This window comes from Humulus lupulus, chromosome 3 (genome assembly GCF_963169125.1).
Source record: "Humulus lupulus chromosome 3, drHumLupu1.1, whole genome shotgun sequence".
Lineage (NCBI taxonomy): Eukaryota > Viridiplantae > Streptophyta > Magnoliopsida > Rosales > Cannabaceae > Humulus > Humulus lupulus.
The window spans coordinates 49,277,326-49,299,194 of NC_084795.1; the positions used below are offsets into that span (position 1 = coordinate 49,277,326).

General features: G+C 36.0%; 2 protein-coding genes across 2 annotated transcripts; one reads left to right on the forward strand and one right to left on the reverse strand.

Annotated features, from left to right (window-relative positions):
- Positions 1–16,062: 16,062 nt before the first annotated feature.
- On the forward strand, positions 16,063–16,395 carry LOC133824103 (uncharacterized). The gene has a single exon (XM_062256969.1). The coding sequence runs from the start codon at positions 16,063–16,065 to the stop codon at positions 16,393–16,395; it is 333 nt and encodes a 110-aa protein (XP_062112953.1).
- Positions 16,396–20,660: 4,265 nt separating this feature from the next.
- On the reverse strand, positions 20,661–21,502 carry LOC133821108 (uncharacterized). Its single transcript, XM_062253600.1, has one exon. The coding sequence runs from the start codon at positions 21,395–21,397 to the stop codon at positions 20,900–20,902; it is 498 nt and encodes a 165-aa protein (XP_062109584.1). The 5' UTR covers positions 21,398–21,502; the 3' UTR covers positions 20,661–20,899.
- Positions 21,503–21,869: the final 367 nt, after the last annotated feature.

Consider the following 21,869-nt stretch of genomic DNA (forward strand, 5'->3'; position numbering starts at 1 on the left):
CAACTGATATCCCCTCATAATAGGGATATTTTACTATATTTATTATATTTATATTACAAATAAACATTCAACATTCAAAATGTAACAAACTCCCCATTTGTGGGAAGAATGAGAGATTCCCGCGCATGTTGTTGAAGTTGTATCTGACTTAGTCTCCTCTAGCTAGTTGGTCCACCTCCTACTCGCTACCCATGCAAGGGCTGGTTGAACGTGCATGGTGGTAGGTTGAACGTGCATGGTGGTAGGAGATGCACTTCTCTCCTCTAACATGCACTCTCCTCTAGCATGCCATGTTCCTCCTTGAACCAATCTCCTTGGCTTCTCCTCGGACTAAGGTGGTCCGAGGCAACCTCCTTGGCACCTCACCTTGAACAACATTGAGGGAACCTCACCTTGGACAATATTGAGGGAACCTCACCTTGGACAATATTGAGGGAACCTCACCTTGGACAACATTGAGGCAACCTCACCTTGGACAACATTGAGGCAACCTTCTTTAGCATCTCCCAAACATGTCCGATCGAACATTGTATAGACTTTCCTTATGAAAGTCTAAGTCTCCATTCTCTTGCATGAGACTCCTCCTCCTTAGCTATTTACCTTGGACACGTTCGAGCCAACACTTAGAAAACCTTGGGAGGCTTGCCTCCTACACACCCTTGGGGTCTCCTAGGACCACACCCTCCTTGGGGTCTCCTAGGACCACATCCTCCTTGGAGTCTCCTAGGACCACTCCCCTTAGCTCTCCTAAGAGGCACTCTCCTAGATGCATTCTCCTTAGCCTCCTAGGATGCATTCTCCAATTTTTGGGTATAACAATAAAAAATTTAACTTTATTATTATTATAACTTTACTCTCAGGATTACACTCATCTCTATTCACCTTCAACACTTTGAGTGCTATCAGGTTAGTAGTAAAATATTAATTATTTATTATTACATAAATAATTGGAAGGTGCTTGGAATATGGAAATTTAGTTAATTAGTATATTTGGAAACATATTTTATCATTTAATTATTTAATCTAGACTATGATATGATATATTTGTTATTTTTTTCCTGTAGAAAAATATCTTGCAGGTGAAACATATACTATATTCATTGACATAATGGGAAATGGTAAGATTTCATTTATAATAGTTTAAATAAAATTATAAACCTGCAAAAAAAATTATGAACTTTATATTTGAAATTTTTTCATTTATGAATATCATGAATAACCACCTACAAAAGGAATTTCATATAAAGATTTTCCAGAAGAAAAAAGGAAGAGATTCGTAGAAAACAAAGAGAGGGATATTCTAGACATAAAGCATTAAAAACCAATTCAATTCGTATAAATGATACTGAATCATCAAATAACGGTGATTTGGACACATTTGTTAATGATCGTACTACAGTATCGATTACTCAACATTCAAATATTGGTGTTCAATATACGAACAATATTGAAGATGTTAGTCCTCTTCAAAGAGTCTCAAAGAGACAACGAAATTCTCATACTCATACTGACATCAATGAAGAAGGATCCCAATCTTGATGGCACCGGGCTAATTCATTCAGAGGAAAATTCATCTATAAATGTCTCTATCCAACAGGTTTTCCTGAGATTATTTTTCTCAGTAGTCTAATTAAACCATCTTTCTATTCTTTTTTTCTTAACATTTCATTTTTTTTTTATGAATAGGACCCATATGTTGCTAGAGAGGATCTAATCTACGAAACAAACATATAAAGACCTTGTAGGGGTAAGGAATTAATAAAAATTAGTTAGTTTTTCAAATTCATTCATTAAAACAATATGAACAATTTCATTTTGTTTTCTAATTACCCAATCTCATCAAAATAGTTCAATCTCATACGCGTTCTATTGGATTTAAACAATTACTAAAAGTAGTGCCATCTGAACCATATTCACTTTCATTAGTGCCTAGCTGTAGACATTGTAAAGCAAAGTGATTCTGCCATGAAACAACTGGCTTTTGTTGTGCTGATAGCCACAAATAATGTACCAAGTGAGCTTTGTGCATTGTTTACATCCAACAGTAGTGAATTTGCACATTTTCGAACATACATTCGAACTTATAACAATAAGTTTACGTTTACATCGTTCGGTGTTAATTTTGATAAAGAACTTTGTCGAAGAAATAGAGGAATATATACTTTCAAAACTCAAGGATAAATCTATCACTATATCAACGACTTGCTCCCTTCCAATAGTCGTCCTTCTTATCTCCAATCGTATTTCTATGACACGGAGCATGAATTAGAAAATCGAATTTCTTATTCAAACATAATGGAGCCATCAATTATAAGCCAACTCATCAATATTATTCACATCAACTCTTATTCCATTTTTTTCTGTTCACTTGGAGATTTCCCTGATTTGGAAAAACAAATCATTCGTATAAAAACAGATGTTGGGCTTGATCAACGTGTTTTCAATACCCCTACATCCTCACAAGTTGCAGCGATATGGGTTGAAAATGATGATGGAGATCAACCAACAGGATGTAACATACTTGTGTATAACCATTCTAGTGAAAATCATAAAGTTCAGTATTACTTTTGGTGTTATGATCCACTGCAATATCCGAGATTATTTCCTTTCAGTGATACTGGTTGGCATCAAGGGATTCAAAGGATTAGAGGAAGCAGATCAAAGTACAATGAAACAAACCCATCAATAAATCCTCAACAATCAGCCACTACAGAAGAATTACTTGCAACAGAAGAGCAAGGTTAGACTATAGTATTAAAAATTTATAAAAATTCATTTAGTATATACATCCAAGTTAGTAACATTTCATTCACATTCAACTTTTGTAAGATTAAACCAACAAAGAAAGTGTCCAATAGTTTCATGCTGAGAATATAATTGCTACAAGTTATAAATAAGAGAAAATGTCAGATCAATTTTGCTGCTTTCTGGTCGATTATTGCAACAATTTGTAGTAGATATGTATGTCAAGATTGAGACCTCAAGACTAGATTATTTTAGAAGCAAGCAACAACATATTCGATCAGAGTTGTATCAAGGTATTATTGATACAATTACGCTTGGGGAAAAAAATCCTTCTAATGTTGGGAAACGGATTATACTCCCATCTTCTTTTATTGGAGGTCCAAGAGACATGAGAAAAAGATATTTGGAAGCCATGGCTTTAGTTCAACGTTATGGCAAACCTGACATTTTCTTAACGATGACATGCAATCCAAATTGGCGAGAAATTACAAATAAACAAAGTCCACACAAGGAGAGTCAAAATTGACCTGATTTGGTTGCTCGATTCTTTCAAGCGAAATTGGAAGAATTAAAGGACCAGTTATTCAAAAGACAAATATTCGGAAAAGTGTCAGCATATGTCTATGTTATTGAGCACCAAAAAAAGGGTCTTCTACATGCCCACCTTTTAATTATCTTACAAAATGAGTGGAAACTCCATGCACCAAAATCTTTTGATGAAATCGTATCAGCAGAGATACCTGATAAAAATACAAACATCCACCTCCATAACGTTGTTGTCAAGCACATGATGCATGGGCCATGTGGAGTATTGAATCCATCAAATGTTTGCATGAAAGGAAATCGTGGATGCAAAAGTAATTATCCAAAGAATTATGCATCTGTAACAACTATTGGAAACGATTGCTTCCTAATATATAGGCGCTCAAACAATGGAATGACTGTGAAAGTCCAAGGACAAAATCTAGACAATCGTTGGGTTGTTCCGTACAACCCGTATCTCCTTGCAACATTTGACTCGCACATTAATGTAGAGATTTGTTCTACAATAAAAGCAGTGAAATATCTTTACAAGTACATTTATATAGGTCATGATCGTGCCGCTTTCAACTTGGTTTTTGTAACAAATAATCAACAAGTTGATGAAATCCAACAATTCCAGTCAGCCCGATGGATTGCTCCCCCATAAGCAATGTGGAGAATATATGAATTTATTATCAATGAGATGTCCCCAACAGTGTATAGTTTGCATTTACATCTGGACAACACCCGGTCACTTTCCGAGCAAACGACGATCTAATTAACATCCTCAATTTAGACCGTTCTAGAAAATCTATGCTAACACAATTCTTTGCATTAAATCGAGTAGATGAAAATGCAAAGAAATTACTCTATAAAAAAATTCCTGAATATTCTTGATCAAAAAAAAAAAAAAATTCCTGAATATTATTCTTAGAACCATCAACACAAAGAGTAGACTCCCCAAAAAATGAAAACAGTCATAGGTCGTATTGTTACAGCAAATCCATTTGAGGGTAAGCGTTATTTTGTGTGGGTATTGCTAAACCATGTAAGGGGACCACTATCCTTTGAAGATCTTAGAACAGTCGAGGGCATTTTGGCCCCAACATTTTGTGAGGCAGCAACAATGCATGGTTTGTTACAAAGAGATAATAGCTTAGAAGAGTGTTTACATGAAGCATCTTTATGTCAAATTCCATCCAGTTTGAGGCAACTATTCGCAACAATATTGGTATATTGTAATCCAACCAATCCAAGAGACCTTTGGGAACGTTTCGAGGAAGATATGTCAATTGATTTGAAAATATTAGAATATTCTACATCGAGTGCAAGATATCACGTATTAAGGTCAATCTCTTCTACGATTGAATCAATGAGGAAAAACATTAACCCTTACTATTTTCTTGATGAAGACATTTCTTTCGATGGAAATGAATTTCAATCTAGAGAAATCGATGATGAGTTGGGTGTTGAAATTCCAGAATAAGATATTACATCTTCAAGATCACTTAATAGCGAGCAACAATAAGTGTATAATGTAGTGTTGGAAAAAAAATTATCAAACAAAAATGTTGCATTCTTTGTAGATGGCCCAGGTGGGATAGAGAAAACTTCCTATACAGGGCACTTCTAGCAACAATATGATCAAGAAACTTGGTAGCACTTGCAACTACTTCATCAGGTATGGCTACATCTATACTTCCAGGAGGTCGAATAGCTCACTCACGCTTTAAGCTTCCACTTGATATTGACAAAAAAACCACATGTTGTGTGAGCAAACAAAGTACACTTGCAAACCTACTTCGTGCAGCAAAATTAATAATATGGGATGAGGCACCAATGGCAAGAAAACAACACATAGAGGCATTAGACGAAATGCTACGAGACATCAATGATTCTAACGTAGCCTTCGATGAAAAGGTTGTTGTTTTCGAGGGAGATTTTTGACAAGTATTACCTGTGGTTCGTAAAGAGACAAGACAAGAGCAAGTTAATTCCAGTCTAGTTCATTCTTACTTATGGCCTACATTGACTAAGTTTCGACTAATTAAAAATATGCGAGCAAGATTAGATCCAATGTTTTCAAATTATGTGTTGGCAGTAGGCAATGGATTGCCACCCAACACAAAAGATGAAATCATAAAAATACCAAATGGGATGTGTTGACTGCCTTTTTTGCTATCAACCTTAATAAGAGAGATTAAAGAAATAAATTGTAAGAATGCAAGGATTTTTACGTAGTTCAGGTTATAAAAGAACCCTAGTCCACGAGTCTCTGGTATTAAGAGGATTGAAAGCTTGTGATTGCAAGCTTCAATGGTGTATGCTCAAGCAGCGTTTAGATTGCTCTGAATACAAGTAGTTTTCTTTTTTTTTTTTTTAAACTGAACCCTTTACAATGAGAATCCCAGCTCTATTTATAGAGGCTGGAGTCATTAATGCTAATCATAAATAATTAATACACATTCTTCCCATTAGTGGGGGATTAATACCAATTCAATGCATTGGGATGCAGTGAATAGAGGCCATGGCCCAAACGAGGTTTGCAGGGGCCCACTGCTGAAAAGCACCTACTTTATAGGGAACATGCCCCAGGTACTTTCAAGGCGTGTTGTCAGTACCTCCATGTCAGGCAGCGTAGTGGGTGTGCAAATTGTCGAGTCGTACACTCAACAACACTGGTGACGGATCTCCCATAAAGGTTGTCAGACGATCCTCTGGCTCTGAAAAACCCGCACTTACTGACACGTTGCACCTTATCTTAGGTCCGAGAACCAGAACCTCGGACCCGGGAGACGAATGGGAGGCAAGAGCCTTCGCACCTTAATTGCCCGAGCTGGAGAAACTCCAGCTCCAAGGGTGAATATCGGGGAGTAATCTACTAAGGCACTCCCGACCCACTGTCAAAGACAAAGTCTCATTAAGAGGACCTTTGCTCCGACTAGAGGTCTCGGGTAGTAACATGCCCCGAGGATGTCTATGAATGCTCGGGCCAGTTGCTGGGGGTTGCCACGTGTCGGAGGTGAAAATACAGACAACAGGATGCAACTTCATTAAATCACTTAATAGAAGACGTTTTCCAGAACATTCAAGAATATTCAGGAAATATGTCAACTATGATGAATCGGACCATACTAACACCAAAGAATAGTTTTGTCGATGAAATAAATGCATTGTTAATTCAGAGGCTTCCAAGTCAAGTCCAGCAATATTACAGTGTAGAGATGAGACAATAGATAAAACTGAGCAATCGGTTATGGATGATTCTTAAACACATTAACACCTAATGGACTTCCGCATCATGAATTATTAATAAAGAAAAATTGTCCCATCATGCTCCTAAGAAACATTAATCCTTCAGAGGGACTATGCAATGGAACCCGTTTAATTTGTCGAGCTTTCGATTAAAATATCATAAATACTGAAATTGTTGTTGGACATCATATGGGAAAAAGAGTCTTCATTCCAAGGATACCATTCTTACCAAATGTGGATGATAATAGTAGTTTTCCATTTAAGCGAGCTCAATTTCCTATAAGATTAAGTTTTGCAATGACCATAAATAAGTCACAAGGCCAAACATTGGATTATGTTGGGATTTATTTACCACAACTAGTATTTCTCATGGTCAATTATACGTGGCTTTATCAAGAGCAAAGACAACATCCATGGTGAGGGTTTTAATTTGACCAATAACCACTAATAAACTTGACAAAAACTACACCAAAAATATTGTGTACACAGAATTATTATCATTATCATGTTTAAATTCATGTCTACGTAGGTAACATTCACTAATTTTATTAATCTATTTTCAATCCATTATTCCATTATTTCATAAATTAATAATTCATATACATTATATTTATGTGTGTAATATTCTTCTATCTTTACATGGAAAAAAATGCTGACAATATGTACCTCGATCAACGAGATCACCCCAAATACAAAACCTTGGAAAATCAAGATGATTGTGGCAGACAAATCTCCAAAGCGAACAAGTCGTAACTTAGCAGTCAAATACCAAAATCTAATATTAATCGATCAACAAGTATCGTATTTGTTAGAATATATATTACTTTGAAAATTATTAATACTCTCCTAAATGAATGTAGCATGCCTCTATTTATCTTTTGCAACTTATATAATACAATGTTAATCATTATTTCTTTAAATTTTGTTTCAAGGGAATCAAGTCCAATCAGTCATTTTTGGAATGGATATTGACCCTAGGGAGGACACTTTAAAACTGTTTCGCTCTTATTATATCAGTGACGTCCTTGTCAAGATTGGAACATATGAAGATGATTGGACCCTCAACTCAAGAACACTAATAGAAGATGCAGAAGAACAAGACAATCAAATAGAGGCGCCAAAATATAACATCGTTCCATTTACAGACTTGCACTCTTACAAAGACTCAGCTCAATGAATAGGTATTTCAAATTTAATTCTTATACAAATTGATTATCATCAAAATAACCATTTTCTTATTTCAATATGTAGATTTCTTAGTTGTTCCAATCCAAATTAAACCAACAAAAGAGATCACCACAAAATTTCAACAACAAACAATCCAAGAGATATATCTTATCGATGAAAGGTAAAAAAAACAAAAACATACTTTCAATTCAATTTAGTATTGATATTACTTTACAAAATGTACACTAACAAATTTTATTCAATCTAATTTGTCAGCTTCAACCCAATACAATTGACTATGAGTGGTCGGTTTGTCCAAGATGAATGCCAAATAATAACAAAAATTATTGAAGAATACCCAATAATACTGGGAACACAAAGAGTTGTTCGAACATATAGAGGTACTTAGAAATACACAACTTATATATTCTTCTATCTTCGATATACTTTCATTAATATAAATCTCAATTTGAACAAATGATTGTCTCTGTAAAGACTGAGAAAAAATATATAAAAAAATATATATTTTAATGGATGGGACCCACTTAAGTGAAAAGAGTCAATGGACTCTTCCTTTTTTTTCTTTTCCTTTTCTTTCTCTTTCCCTGACTGCCCTCTCTCTCTTCTCTTTCTCTTCTCTTCTCTTCTTTCTCTCTTCTCTCCACGGCAACACACCACCACCACTAAGACCCAACCTCTGGCAACCACCATTTTTGACATGCGGTGGCTCATTGGATTCGCCTTGCTCCGGCGACCTCAACCACCAAGCGGCACCGCCCAACTCGCCGTAAGTTGTTCGGAATAGTCAGTCAAAGTTTTGGTCCGTCAACTTTGACTATGTTTTCTGGCCAACTCTGACCACCACTCGACAAGTGGTTGGTACCTTTGGAACCAGCGTGGAGAGAGGAACAAAACCCACTAAACCATTCCAGTCAACTCGCCATTTTTCTCCGACGAGATTTTGGGTATCTCCGCCCATTTGGAAGCATTTTACAGCGACACCGGAGGTCATTTGGGTGAAGGGGCTGTACTTTCGTGATGTACTCATCGAGAGGATCGTTTTGATATATGCCATGCATATATTCGTCGACGTTTCCGGTACCGCTGTTGTGTAAATTGATTCGATTAAAATGTGCAAGTGTACACAGTCACAAAACAAGTAATAAAGTAGTAAGTATTCAAGATCGTCTCCACAGGGATTGCAAATTAAAAAGTAAGCAAAACAATTACTAAACAATTGTAGAAAATTAAAAGTCAAGTGGTTGTTTATAGACTAAGCAAAATATTAAAATAAAATGGAAATACTGAACTGAACAAGAAAATTGAGAGAAATATCTGAATTGCAAAATGGACTTGAATTGTTGAATTCCCCTATATTATTCGTCCTGAACAAATTGCGAACGTGTTGCTGCAGCAATATTCTAGCAAAACTCCCAGGATAACAAAAAGTTCATTTAACACGCATAAAACTTTCCCAAATCTTATGACCTTAATTCTTCTATCTAATTAAACATATTCCTATGCAAAATCAGATTTAAGAATGCAATCACAGTTCACTTCTCATAGGTTACACAAGGTAATTAACATATCCCTATATTAATTACTAACATAACCTAACCTAGATTATGACTTGTGTCATTCAAGCTTTTCCTATTACATTCAACCTTTCCAGCATTAAATATAATTAAAATAACTTGCCATTGCTGGCCAAACAACAACAAGAAATCAATTTAATCACACTTGAATGATCAAGGGAGATTTTACTAAAATAAAGTGCAAGAAATGGATAGATTATAACATAGGGTTCATCAACAATTCAAGCCACCAAGAAATTAGTTCATGGCTGATTTCATATACATTAATTCATAATCAAAGCAGCCCATAATATTCAGTTAAAATCCAACTCATAAATTAATACAAAAGAGTTTAGAAAGAGGAGAAAAACAAATCCAAATGATGCTTGAGTTTCTTTGGTTGGCCTCCTTCTTCCTTGAACCTCTCTTCTATTTCTTCCTGGCGTTTTATCTGATATTCTCCCTGGTTTTCTTTGCCAAAAATGGCTGCTAATTGTCCATTACGGCTGGAGCATTATTTTGGTATATTAGGTTTTCTTCTTCTCCTCCAAAAGTACCATAATGCCCCTCTTTTCCTCCCAAAACATCAAGTCTTCCTTCTCTTTTGTCCTTTTCTCCATTATGCTGATTATTTCCTTCTGCCACTGCCACATCAGCTGAAATGTAAGCTTGACTCTTGACTGCCACGTGTTCCATGCTCCAAAATGTAGCTGATCACAATGCCTCAGTTTTGCTGCAGCAATCCTGAATATTCAGCCATCAACACAATAATTTCATCACAATAGACTCTTAAGCTCACTCATTCCTTTGTGCAAATATTTAACCATAAAATCATTATCTTTAACCCAATAGCTATTAAAAACTAAAAAATAATTACACTTAATTAAGATAATGAAAACATCCAAGTTAGCTACAAAAACTAAAAATAAACTAACATCACTCATGATTTTTTCACAAATATAAGTTCAAAAGCACATGAAATAACTCTTTATTCAAGAGTTATCAACCGCCACCAACCGTTATTGTGCACCGCTTGGGTGAGGTTCCGGAACTTGAAATTTTAAATATGGTCATATTATATGTCATTGGACACAATTTTGAATAAGGAATGCTATGATGATAATCGTTTGCTCATTTGGTGCACGTAGAAAAAACGTGATATTAAAATCAGACTAAATCATTTTAAGATCATCGTTAAGCTTAGGAGCGTCGCTTTGGGCTCGGATTAAATTCTAAGGAGGTATCTAAAGAGGTGGGACTCAACTTGACTATTGGACTTATTTTACTCGTATTGAATTGCATTAAACATATTCCAATTTTGATATTTATAAAATATTTGAAAATTTGAAAACTTAATCTGCATGTTTTCTGATCTGTTCTGAGGGCACTGGATGCCAAATATATTTTTGTTCTCTTATTTATGCAGATTATGATTTTTGGGTTTTATTCAAATGCAGCTGTTATGCTGCCCAATTTTCTAAAATATAAAGGGAATATGTTTCTTTCTTTTTATGTTTACTTGCATTTGGTTATACCGATGAGAGCCATAGTGATCATGATTTGTGTATGTTGTTGTTTCACGACCTAGTCTCTGTGTCATCATAGGTAGATCAGGTGTCCACTCACATGTAGGTGTAAAGACCTAGCATCTGTATACAGGAAGTGTTCTGAGCCTCCCCCTTGTGGTGGTTATCAAGTCCGACTACCCGATTTAGGATGTCGGATTTTCTATGGTGGGTAACGGGAACTAGGGATCTAGTGGACGGTGTGATGTGCACTTGTAGCTATGCTCTTATGATTATTTGTGGTTTCTCTCTATTTTGGTTTATACATGATGAGGTATGTTTTGTTTTCAAAGCTAACCATGCAGGGGTTGTATTAAACTTTTGGGTCCTATGTTAGTAGTTGCTTTCCTACTGGGCTTTATAAGCTCACCCGTATCTCTCCCATTCCAGGAGCCTAGTGACACGAACGTGGAAAAGATGAATTATCGATGGAGCCAATGTGTTTAGCCTATTTCTATTTCGTGTCATCGTCTTATCTTTTGAACATTGTATGTATTTTACTTCGAATCTAATGATCGGTATATCTGAATGAGCTATGAAATAGTTAGGGATGAGGAATGGTGGATGCTAAGTATTATTTTGGGTGTTTAGGACTTATTAAATTTAACTGTTTGGTGATTACATAATTGTGGGAATATTATTGTTCTATGTATAATGATAAATGATCATGCTTTTATCACTAATATTTTTATATATAATTATAGGAGTTATTCCATTATTTTAACTTATAATTATAGTACTATTTAAAATAAATTTAATGATCATTTATAAAGTCTATTTTCCAACAAGGGTCAAAGTTTGACCTTGGACCACTCAAGTTATGGATATTACAAATTTGCCACGGCCTAGGGCTCGGGTCGTGACAGAAAAATGGTATCAGAGCACCGGGTTTAAATACCTCGGAGTGTGTCACCAAATAGATTAAATTTATTTTAAAATAAATTATTTTGATCTATAAATGCGTATGTATATAGATAGCATCCATTCCTCACTAACTAGTTAGCTTTTGATTTACTGACCTAAGAAAATGCCTCCGAAAGGAAGGACAACAAGGAGAAGGCCTGCAGATGATGTCCTTGAGGCTGAGGTTCCTTCTCCGCCAGTTGCATTCCTTGTGAACGCCATTCTTGAGGCTTTAAGAGGCATTCCTGCCAAACAAATGGATCCAGCTGCCCAACAGAGCAATCACTTCCAGATCTTCCATCGAATTCAAATGCTTAAGTCTGAAGGTGGAAAAGATTCCATGGTTGTTGAAAGATGGTCGAGGTATATAAAGAAGAGTTTAAACATTATGGGAACACCTAAGGAGTATCATGTTAATATTAATGTGCCCAAGTTGGAAAGGAGTGTACCGGATTGGTAGGAAGCCTTAAGTAGGATGAGTGGAACTGATGGGATGACTTGAGGAAATTTTGAGATGGGTTTTTGAAGAACAACATTTTAATCCATCTCATAGGAGGACTTGATTGGATCATTTGATTGCTTAAGATCAATGATAGGTTGATGAGATCACAGAATGACTAGATAATGATGGATGTGAGTGAATGAATTCTACATGAAGTTTGTAGAGTTATCTTCTTGTGTTTGTGTTGGTACGGTCGATCAACTTCTTTCAATTGAGCAGTTCCTCCGTCCCTTACTCCCTTCAATGCTGGGTCCACTTGCCCTATGACCTTTGGAAATTTGAATGAGTGCGTGACAGCAGCCTTACGGACTGAGGCTCTCAAGAAGGAATTGAAATAAAGAATTCAGCCCGAGAAAGAGGAAATGATAGGAAAATGAACAAGAAGAACCAAGGGCGATGGTTATCCCAAGGACAACAACTTAGTGGGGGTAGCAATAGTAGCAAATCTTCAGGAAAGACTCGAATTGGGCCGTATGGGTGTTTCAGTTGTGGCCAACAGGGTCATAAAAAGAAAAATTGCCCACACAACAATAGAGGTTCCAACCATCACCTGGAGGACCCATAGGGAGTTATGCTCGGTCTACTCCTTTCACAGGACAACCTAAGAGTAACCAGTCTGAGACTTCATCCTATGGTTTCACACCCACACCAGGGCAACAATCCCAATATCAACATCAGTTTAAGCCCCAAGGTTCAGGATTCAACCAGGGGTACTCACAGAGTTTCCAAACTCCCATTTCTGTTGGGAGTCAAAGAGGGTTCAATCAAGGAGGAGGTTCTGGTGCAAGCACAAACCACCCTACTCAAGGAAAAGGGAAAGCAAAGGAAAAAGCCTTTGGCCAAGCCTATTCTCTTGGTGGTGATGATGTGCAAGGAGTAACATGTCAAGGAGTTATGGATGGTATGGTTCTTATCTCACACTCTTGGGCTCATGTATTATTTGATACTGGTGCATCACATTATTTTATATCATTAATGTTTGCTAGCATGTTGGGTTTGAGTTGGGAAACTTTTAGTCCTACATTGTAGTTGAGGGTACCTATGGGAGGGCATGGTGAAGTATCAACCATCTGCAAATCAGTTGTATTGTGTTTGAATGGCATAATTTATTAGGAAACCTGATGGTGTTACCTATAGGACAATTTGATGTGATTCTTGGCATGGATTGGTTGTCTAAGTACCAAGCCATTGTTGATTGCTCACGCAAAAGGGTGACTCTTTTAAGCTCCAAGTGGAGATTTCATTGTATATCGAGCCAACATGAATGCAATAAGGCAGGATCCTATCCTTAAGGCATGTTTAGGTGGGAAAAGAAACTTAGAGTGTTATGGGGGTCTGTTTGCAATTGAGGATGAGTCTAGGCCTCTAGACAAGTTTCCTTGGATATTAGTGGTTAGTGGCTTTCCAGATGTGTTTCCTGAGGATTTGCCAGGACTACCACCTGATAGAGAGATCAAGTTTTGCATTGATTTGATTCCCGAGACTCCACCAGTTTCTACTACCCCTATCGCATGGCACCTGCAAAGTTGGATGAATTGAAAAAGCAATTGGGTGAGCTAATGGATAAGGTACATCAGGAACAGTACTTTCCCATGGGGAGCTCCATTTTTGTTTGCCATGAAATCTGATGGATCCTTGTGATTGTGCGTCGATTATTGGAAATTAATTCAGATGAAAATTAAGAACAAGAACCCTTTGCCAAGGATAGATGAGTTTTTTTACCATCTCGGAGGTTCAAAGTGTTTTCCAAGATTGATTTAAGGTCAGGCTATCATCAATTGAGGATTTAGGAAGAGGATATTCCTAAAACTAATTTCAGAACGTGTTAGGGACTCTTTGAGTTTTTGATGATGCCATTTGGATTGACGAATGCACCTGCAACATTTATGGACCTTATGAATAGAATCTTTAGACCCTGTTTGGATAAGTTTGTGGTTGTTTTTATTGATGACCTTTTGGTGTATTCCAAGACACCTGAGGACCATACAGAGCATTAAACAATTGTGTTGCAAACTTTGAGGGACCATCAATTATATGCTAAGAAAGAAAAATGTGACTTATGGATGACTGAGGTCAAATTCTTAGGGCATGTAAAATATCAAGAGGGAATTACTGTGGATTCATGCGAAGATAAATTCTATCTTGCAGTGGGAAAAAAAAAATCAAAGAACATTACTGAGATTCGAAGTTTTCTTGGGTTAGCAGGTTACTATCGTCGCTTTGTGGAGAATTTTTCTCGAATTGCTATACCTTTGACAAAGCTAACAAGAAAGGATTTAAAGTTTGTGTGGGATGACAATTGCGAATAAGCTTTCAGAGAACTTAAGCCAAGATTGACTACGGCGACTATTCTCGCTGTGCCTAATAGTGATGAACCGTTTGTGGTATTCACTGATGCTTCTGGTACTGGTTTAGGTGGAGTTCTCCTGCCAAATGGCAAGGTTGTTGCCTATGTTTCATGCCAATTGAAGACACATTAGAAGAACTACCCCACACATGACTTGGAACTTGCAGCAGTGATTTTTTCCTTGAAAATGTGGAGATGTTACTTATATGGGGAAAAGTTTGAATTATAATCTGATCATAAGAGTTTAAAGTATATCTTTACAAAGAGACTTGAATTTGAGGCAAAGAGGAAGGGTCGAGAATTATGATTTCACTTTGAAATATCCTCATGGAAAAGAAAATGCAGTTGCTACACAGTGCTACTTCAACAAGTTAAGCAATGTAAGTGGCAAGATGAGAAATTGAGACTTATCTGGAATCGAATATGAAACGGTGATCAGTTAGATGGATGAACAGTAAATGCCAAAGGATTCTTATACCATAAGGGAAGATTGGTCGTTGCAAATATCCTTGATCTTAGAGAGTCTGTTATGATCGAGGCTCATCGGTCTAAATTTTTTGTACATCCTGGAAGTACAAAGATGTACCAAGACTTGAAAAGACAATACTGGTGGGATGGTATGAAGAGAGATGTGGCTAACTTTGTAACTAAGTGTATGGTTTGCCAACAGGTTAAAGCTGAGAACCAGCGACCTTCGGGGTTGCTTCAACCCTTACCTATACCAGAATGGAAGTGAGACAAGATCACGATGGACTTTGTGATAGGATTACCGTTAACACCATTAAAGCATGACACTGTCTCGGTGATTGTTGATCGTTTAACCAAATCTGCTCATTTCATTCCAATTAGGAAGGACTATAAGGTTTCTAAACTAACTCGACTTTATGTGGGAAATATACTTCGACTGCATGGGTTTCCTTCCAGCATTGTTTCTGAGAGAGATCCTCGATTTACATCAAAGTTTTGGCGAGCATTGCAAGAAGCTTTAGGAACTGAACTTAACTTGAGCACTGCTCACCACCCTCAGACAGATGGACAGTCGGAGAGGACTATCCAAACTTTGGAGGACATGCTTCGTTCTTGTATTTTGGATTTCAGGGGTAGCTGGGGATAACACTTGTCATTGGTGGAATTCACTTATAGTAATAGCTACCAGACCAGTATACGCATGGCTCCTTATGAGGCCTTATATGGGAGACCGTGCAGATCACCTTTGTGTTGGGCAGAACCAGATTTGCATGTCACAATTGGATTTCAAATTGCTAGTACTACTGGGAAGATCAAAGTATTTTTTTTTCTCCAAGAGAGACTTAAGGTTGTTCAAAGTCGTCAGAAGAGTTATGCCGATCTCCACTGACGAGAAGTTGAGATTGAGGTTGGTGACTATGTTTCTTGAAAGTTACTCCCATGCGTGGTGTGACGAGGTTTGGAGTGAAGGGTAAGCTAGCCCCGAGGTATATTGGACCTTTCGAGGTTATCGAGATGGTTGGGGAGGTCGCTTATCGATTGAACTTACTAGCATGGTTGGGGCATGTTCACAATGTGTTCCATGTGTCGATGCTGAGGAAGTATACTCTAAACACATCGCACATCATTGAGTATGAAGCTATCTCTCTTCAAGAGAACGTGACATGTGAGGAACAACCTATTAGAATCCTGGCGAGAGAGTTAAAGGTGATAAGGGATAGAGGGATTCTCGTAGTCAAGGTCTTATGGCAGAACCAAAGAGAAGACGAGGCTATTGGAGAGTCAGAGTCGGAGTTGTATGAGAAGTATCCTCATTTGTTAAATTTTCAGCTTGAGGTTGTACTTTGAAAAATTTCGAGACGAAATTTCTTTATGTTGGGAAGAATGTAAAGACTGAGAAATATATATATATTTTAATGGGTGGGACCCACTTAAGTGAAAAGAGTCAATGGACTCTTCCTTTTTTTTTTCTTTTCCTTTTCTTTCTTTTCTTTCTCTTTCCCTGACTGCCCTTTCTCTCTTCTCTTCTCTTCTCTTCTCTTCTTTCTCTCTTCTCTACATGGCAACACACTACCACCACTAAGACCCAACCTCCGGCAACCACCATTTTTGACATGCGGCGGCTCATTGGATTCGCCTTGCTCCGACGACCTCAACCACCAAGCGGCACCGCCCAACTCGCCGTAAGTTGTTCGGAATAGTCAGTCAAAGTTTTGGTCCGTCAACTTTGACTGTGTTTTCCAGCCAACTCCGACCACCACTCGACAAGTGGTTGGTACCTTTGGAACCAGCGTGGAGAGAGTAACAAAACCCACTGAACAATTCCAGTCAACTCGCCGTTTTTCTCCGACGAGATTTTGGGTATCTCCGCCCATTTGGAAGCATTTTACGGCGACACCAGAGGTCATTTGGGCGAAGGGGCTGTACTTTCATGATGTACTCATCGAGAGGATCGTTTTGATATATGTCATACATATATTCGTCGACGTTTCCGGTACCGCCACCAACCATTATTGTGCACCGCTTGGGTGAGGTTCCGGAACTTGAAATTTTAAATATGGTCATATTATATGTCATTGGACACAATTTTGAATAAGGAATGCTATGATGATAATCGTTTGCTCATTTGGTGCACGTAGAAAAAACGTGATATTAAAATCAGACTAAATCATTTTAAGATCATCGTTAAGCTTAGGAGCGTCGCTTTGGGCTCGGATTAAATTCTAAGGAGGTATCTAAAGAGGTAGGGACTCAACTTGACTATTGGAATTATTTTACTCGTATTGAATTGCATTAAACATATTCCAATTTTGATATTTATAAAATATTTGAAAATTTGAAAACTTAATATGCATGTTTTCTGATCTGTTCTGAGGGCACTGGGTGCCAAATATATTTTTGTTCACTTATTTATGCAGATTATGATTTTTGGGTTTTATTCAAATGCAGCTGTTATGCTGCCCAATTTTCTAAAATATAAAGGGAATATGTTTCTTTCTTTTTATGTTTACCTGCATTTGGTTATACCGATGAGAGCCATAGTGATCATGATTTGTGCATGTTGTTTCACGACCTAATCTCTGTGTCATCATAGGTAGATCAGGTGTCCACTCACCTGTAGGTGTAAAGACCTAGCATCTGTATACAGGAAGTGTTCTGAGCCTCCCCCTTGTGGTGGTTATCAGGTCCGGCTACCCGGTTTAGGATGTTGGATTTTCTATGGTGGGTAACGGGAACTAGGGATCTAGTGGACGTTGTAATGTGCACTTGTAGCTATGCTCTTATGATTATTTGTGGTTTCTCTCTATTTTGGTTTATACATGATATGTTTTGTTTTCAAAGCTAACCATGCAGAGGTTGTATTAAAATTTTGGGTCCTATGTTAGTAGTTGCTTTCCTACTGGGCTTTATAAGCTCACCCCTATCTCTCCCATTCCAGGAGCCTAGTGACGCGAACGTGGAAAAGATGAATTATCGATGGAGCCAATGTGTTTAGCCTATTTCTATTTCGTGTCACTGTCTTATCTTTTGAACATTGTATGTATTTTACTTCGAATCTAATGATCGGTATATCTGAATGAGCTATGAAATAGTTAGGGATGAGGAATGGTGGATGCTAAGTATTATTTTGGGTGTTTAGGACTTATTAAATTTAACTGTTTGGTGATTACATAACTGTGGGAATATTATTGTTCTATGTATAATGATAAATGATCATGCTTTTATCACTAATATTTTTATATATAATTATAGGATTTATTCCATTATTTTAACTTATAATTATAATACTATTTAAAATAAATTAAATGATCATTTATAAAGTCTATTTTCCAACAAGGGTCAAAGTTTGACCTTGGACCACTCAAGTTATGGATATTACAAATCTGCCACGGCCTAAGGCTCAAGTCATGACAGTCTTTATCATCACGTTCATCAAGTACCTTCACAATCAATCCTTAAATTCCAAAGGCAATTGCATTAAAGCAATGGTAATACTCGATATTAAAATACACATATTGCTCAAATTACATTACATTAAATTATATTATTTTCATATAATCTTCCTATATTTATTAACTTGTATCACTATTCATTTTTTATTCTAAAGGGCGGATAATAATACACTGAAAATCAAAAGTATCATTGAAACATCGATGGCACATCCATCTACTACTCTATCATCTGTTGGACTTCAAAAAACCGTGAAGATTTGTGATATTCCCTGTGTGATGAAGGTTTTGCAACCTATGGAGGTAAATATTACTTTTTTATTTAAATTTAATAACAAAATACAATTTTAAACTTTCTAAAGAAAAATTCTTATTTGATTTAGAAAGCATACTTTTGGATAGAAGCAAAGATAAATATAATTGTTATGCCCAAATGTACTATTACATGTCGTGTGCAACATGCCATAGAAAAATACGACATAAATATGACGAAATAATTGTTTGCAAAATCCAAACTGCAAGGGACCCCCACACCACAATGAGTACCTTTTATTTAAATTTGTAAATAAATTATAAATTTTTTTTTAAAAAATATTAATATTCACATTAAAACTAATACAAGCATTTCACTATTCTGTCCATTGAACCCACACAAGATGACAACAACGATGAATCATCATCATAAATTACAAACACAAATTAACCCCATTCTTAATTTTTATTTATTTATTTTTCGGACAAAATCCCCTTCTTTATTAAACTATAGACAATTTTATTTTTATTTTTGTATTTACGAAGGTCTAGTCTTTAAAACCCTTCACTAACAAAATCACCCGTTTGGAAAAAAAAAACTACCAAATACTTATCAAGAATGTTATTGTTTGAATTTCATCAATATTTTTAGTAATATATTTATGTCATACATTATATTAAACTTTTTCTTTTAAAATAAATGACATTGATTATATAATAAAATTTAATATGAAAGTTAAAAAATAAAACTAAATTCACACATTTTCTCAATACAACTAAGCAAACGTGCATTGCACGTTGCTTTCTGCTAGGCATATATGTATATATATATACTAGGTAAAAACAACGTGCAATGCATGTTTATTTAGTTTTAAGGTTGTAAACATTGTCTATAATTTTAATAAAAACTTGTTCACTATTTTTTTTAAATATATATATATAGAATGAATTATAGTTCTATAGTATATATATATATCAATAATCTCTACAAATATGACATCTAAACACAACGTTGACATAGATATATATATTTATATTGCTACATGATATATATATATATAAAATATAATAATATTTAAAAAGAAATTAATAATAGAAATAAAATAAGAATAGAAAAAGTCATAGTGTAGACAGTAGTATACATGCATCAACTATTTTTAATTTCTAATGTATCTCACAATGTCCTTTGGTGAATTTGAGAAAGACAAAGAGCTCCAAACATTTGATAAAAATTAAACTATCACACAAATTTATAAGATAAAAAAATTATTTACTACCATTAAATATAAGAATATTTTATTAAATATAAAAATATTCCGTTAAAATTAAAGAAAAATAAAAAAACTAAAAAAATTAGTAAATACACACTTTTTATATAGAAGAGATATGAAAGCAATAATAACATTAATTTTATTAAATATGAACTGAAGTTTTATTTTATAAAATACCGTGATATTATATGAAATGGGATTTTTCTTTTCTTTGTTTGAAGAAAAAAATTGAGACAGAATAAATAAATAATATATTGGATGAATCGAACTGTCGAATGTGGAATAACAATGAGTAACGTATTAACCTCATATATTAAGTAAGACCACAGCTCCTTCCGGTTATTAATCAATGTAATTTCATAAATCGATCCATAGCAACAAAGATGTTACGTACGTTTTAATACGCTACGTGTATAAATATATATATATATATATCTAATATTATATACACACTGGGAAATGATATGAAATGACGTAGGAGCTGATTAAAAAATTTCCATTATTCATATGTGAGTATCACAAGAATTGTAAGAAGAGATAAAGTGTCAAATTTGTAAGAGATAAACATTAAATTTGTTTATTTTTTCTACCAAAAATTTAACATTTTTTAGATCATAGATCTCCGATCATGGTCTAATAATAGAAGCGAATTAATGGTAATATAAAATTAAGTATCCTATATTTACTACATACAGGTATATTTCCATAAGGAAAAAAATACAGCTAAAATGGGTGCAAGCAACATAAACAAGACAACTGCCCCCTTTCATAAAAGAAAAAGGAAAAAAAAAAGCTAAAAATCTAATTCAAAATTTGAAGTGTTTAAATAGCTAATATATAAGTACAAATAAATAATTAATCCAAAACAAAAACAAAAAACTAAGAAAACCCAACAAAAACATCCTTAGCCACATCCATCAAACGCAGCAAAACGACACCCATAGAAATGGGAACACTGAGCGAAACGACACCCAGCAATACCAGAGACAAGCTAGGCCTGGTATTCATCAACCGACACTGCAACATTCCCACGGCTTCACATACATCCGCACCATAATTCTTCGCATAATACTCCTTCTCCCACTCCATCCAATCAGACGACACCACGTCATCATCGCCGTCCTCGTCGACCTCCGCCGCCTTCACTTCATGAATTCGCTTTCTCAGAACAATCATGCCCTGGTCCACAAGCCTGCCGTCGTAGCCGTGATCAAATGCATCTCTGTGCAGCGCACAAACGGCCTTGCCACGTGGCTTCCACGTGGCGAGTCTCCGGCGAGCCAAGTAATTGCCGGAGGAGGAGGAGGGATTATAAGATCGTGGTGGCGGGAGTGATAAGAAAGGGGTTGTGAGCGTAGTCGCTGTCGTCGTGGACATTGTTGTTGGAACTCTAAACAAGTTAATAATAGTATTTATCTAGGTAAGAGAATTTTGATGAAACATTTGTCGATGGCTTCTGCTTTATATAGACTCACATAGGTATGTAGATTAAGGAAAATGACCGCGTGAGACATCTATTATATTATATTATACATATATATGAAATGAGTTGGGTTCGAGGAAACTGAGTGGGCTGAAATAAAGGCCCATATATATAAATATGGTCGCGTAGGAGATGATCCAGCCTAACATAACAACAGGAAACTTCTGTACGGAAGATTCGAAAGAATTGAGAATTTGTAGAAAGTGATGGCTTTATTTATTACGTGAGAATTGGTCTGATAAGAAAAAAGATGCTACCGGGACCAATGGTGTCCAGCACATGTGGCACAATGGGATTTCTACGTTATTATATCGTGTTCTTGATCATTTAATTTAGGGAAATTGCAACTAAAATCACTATGTAGTA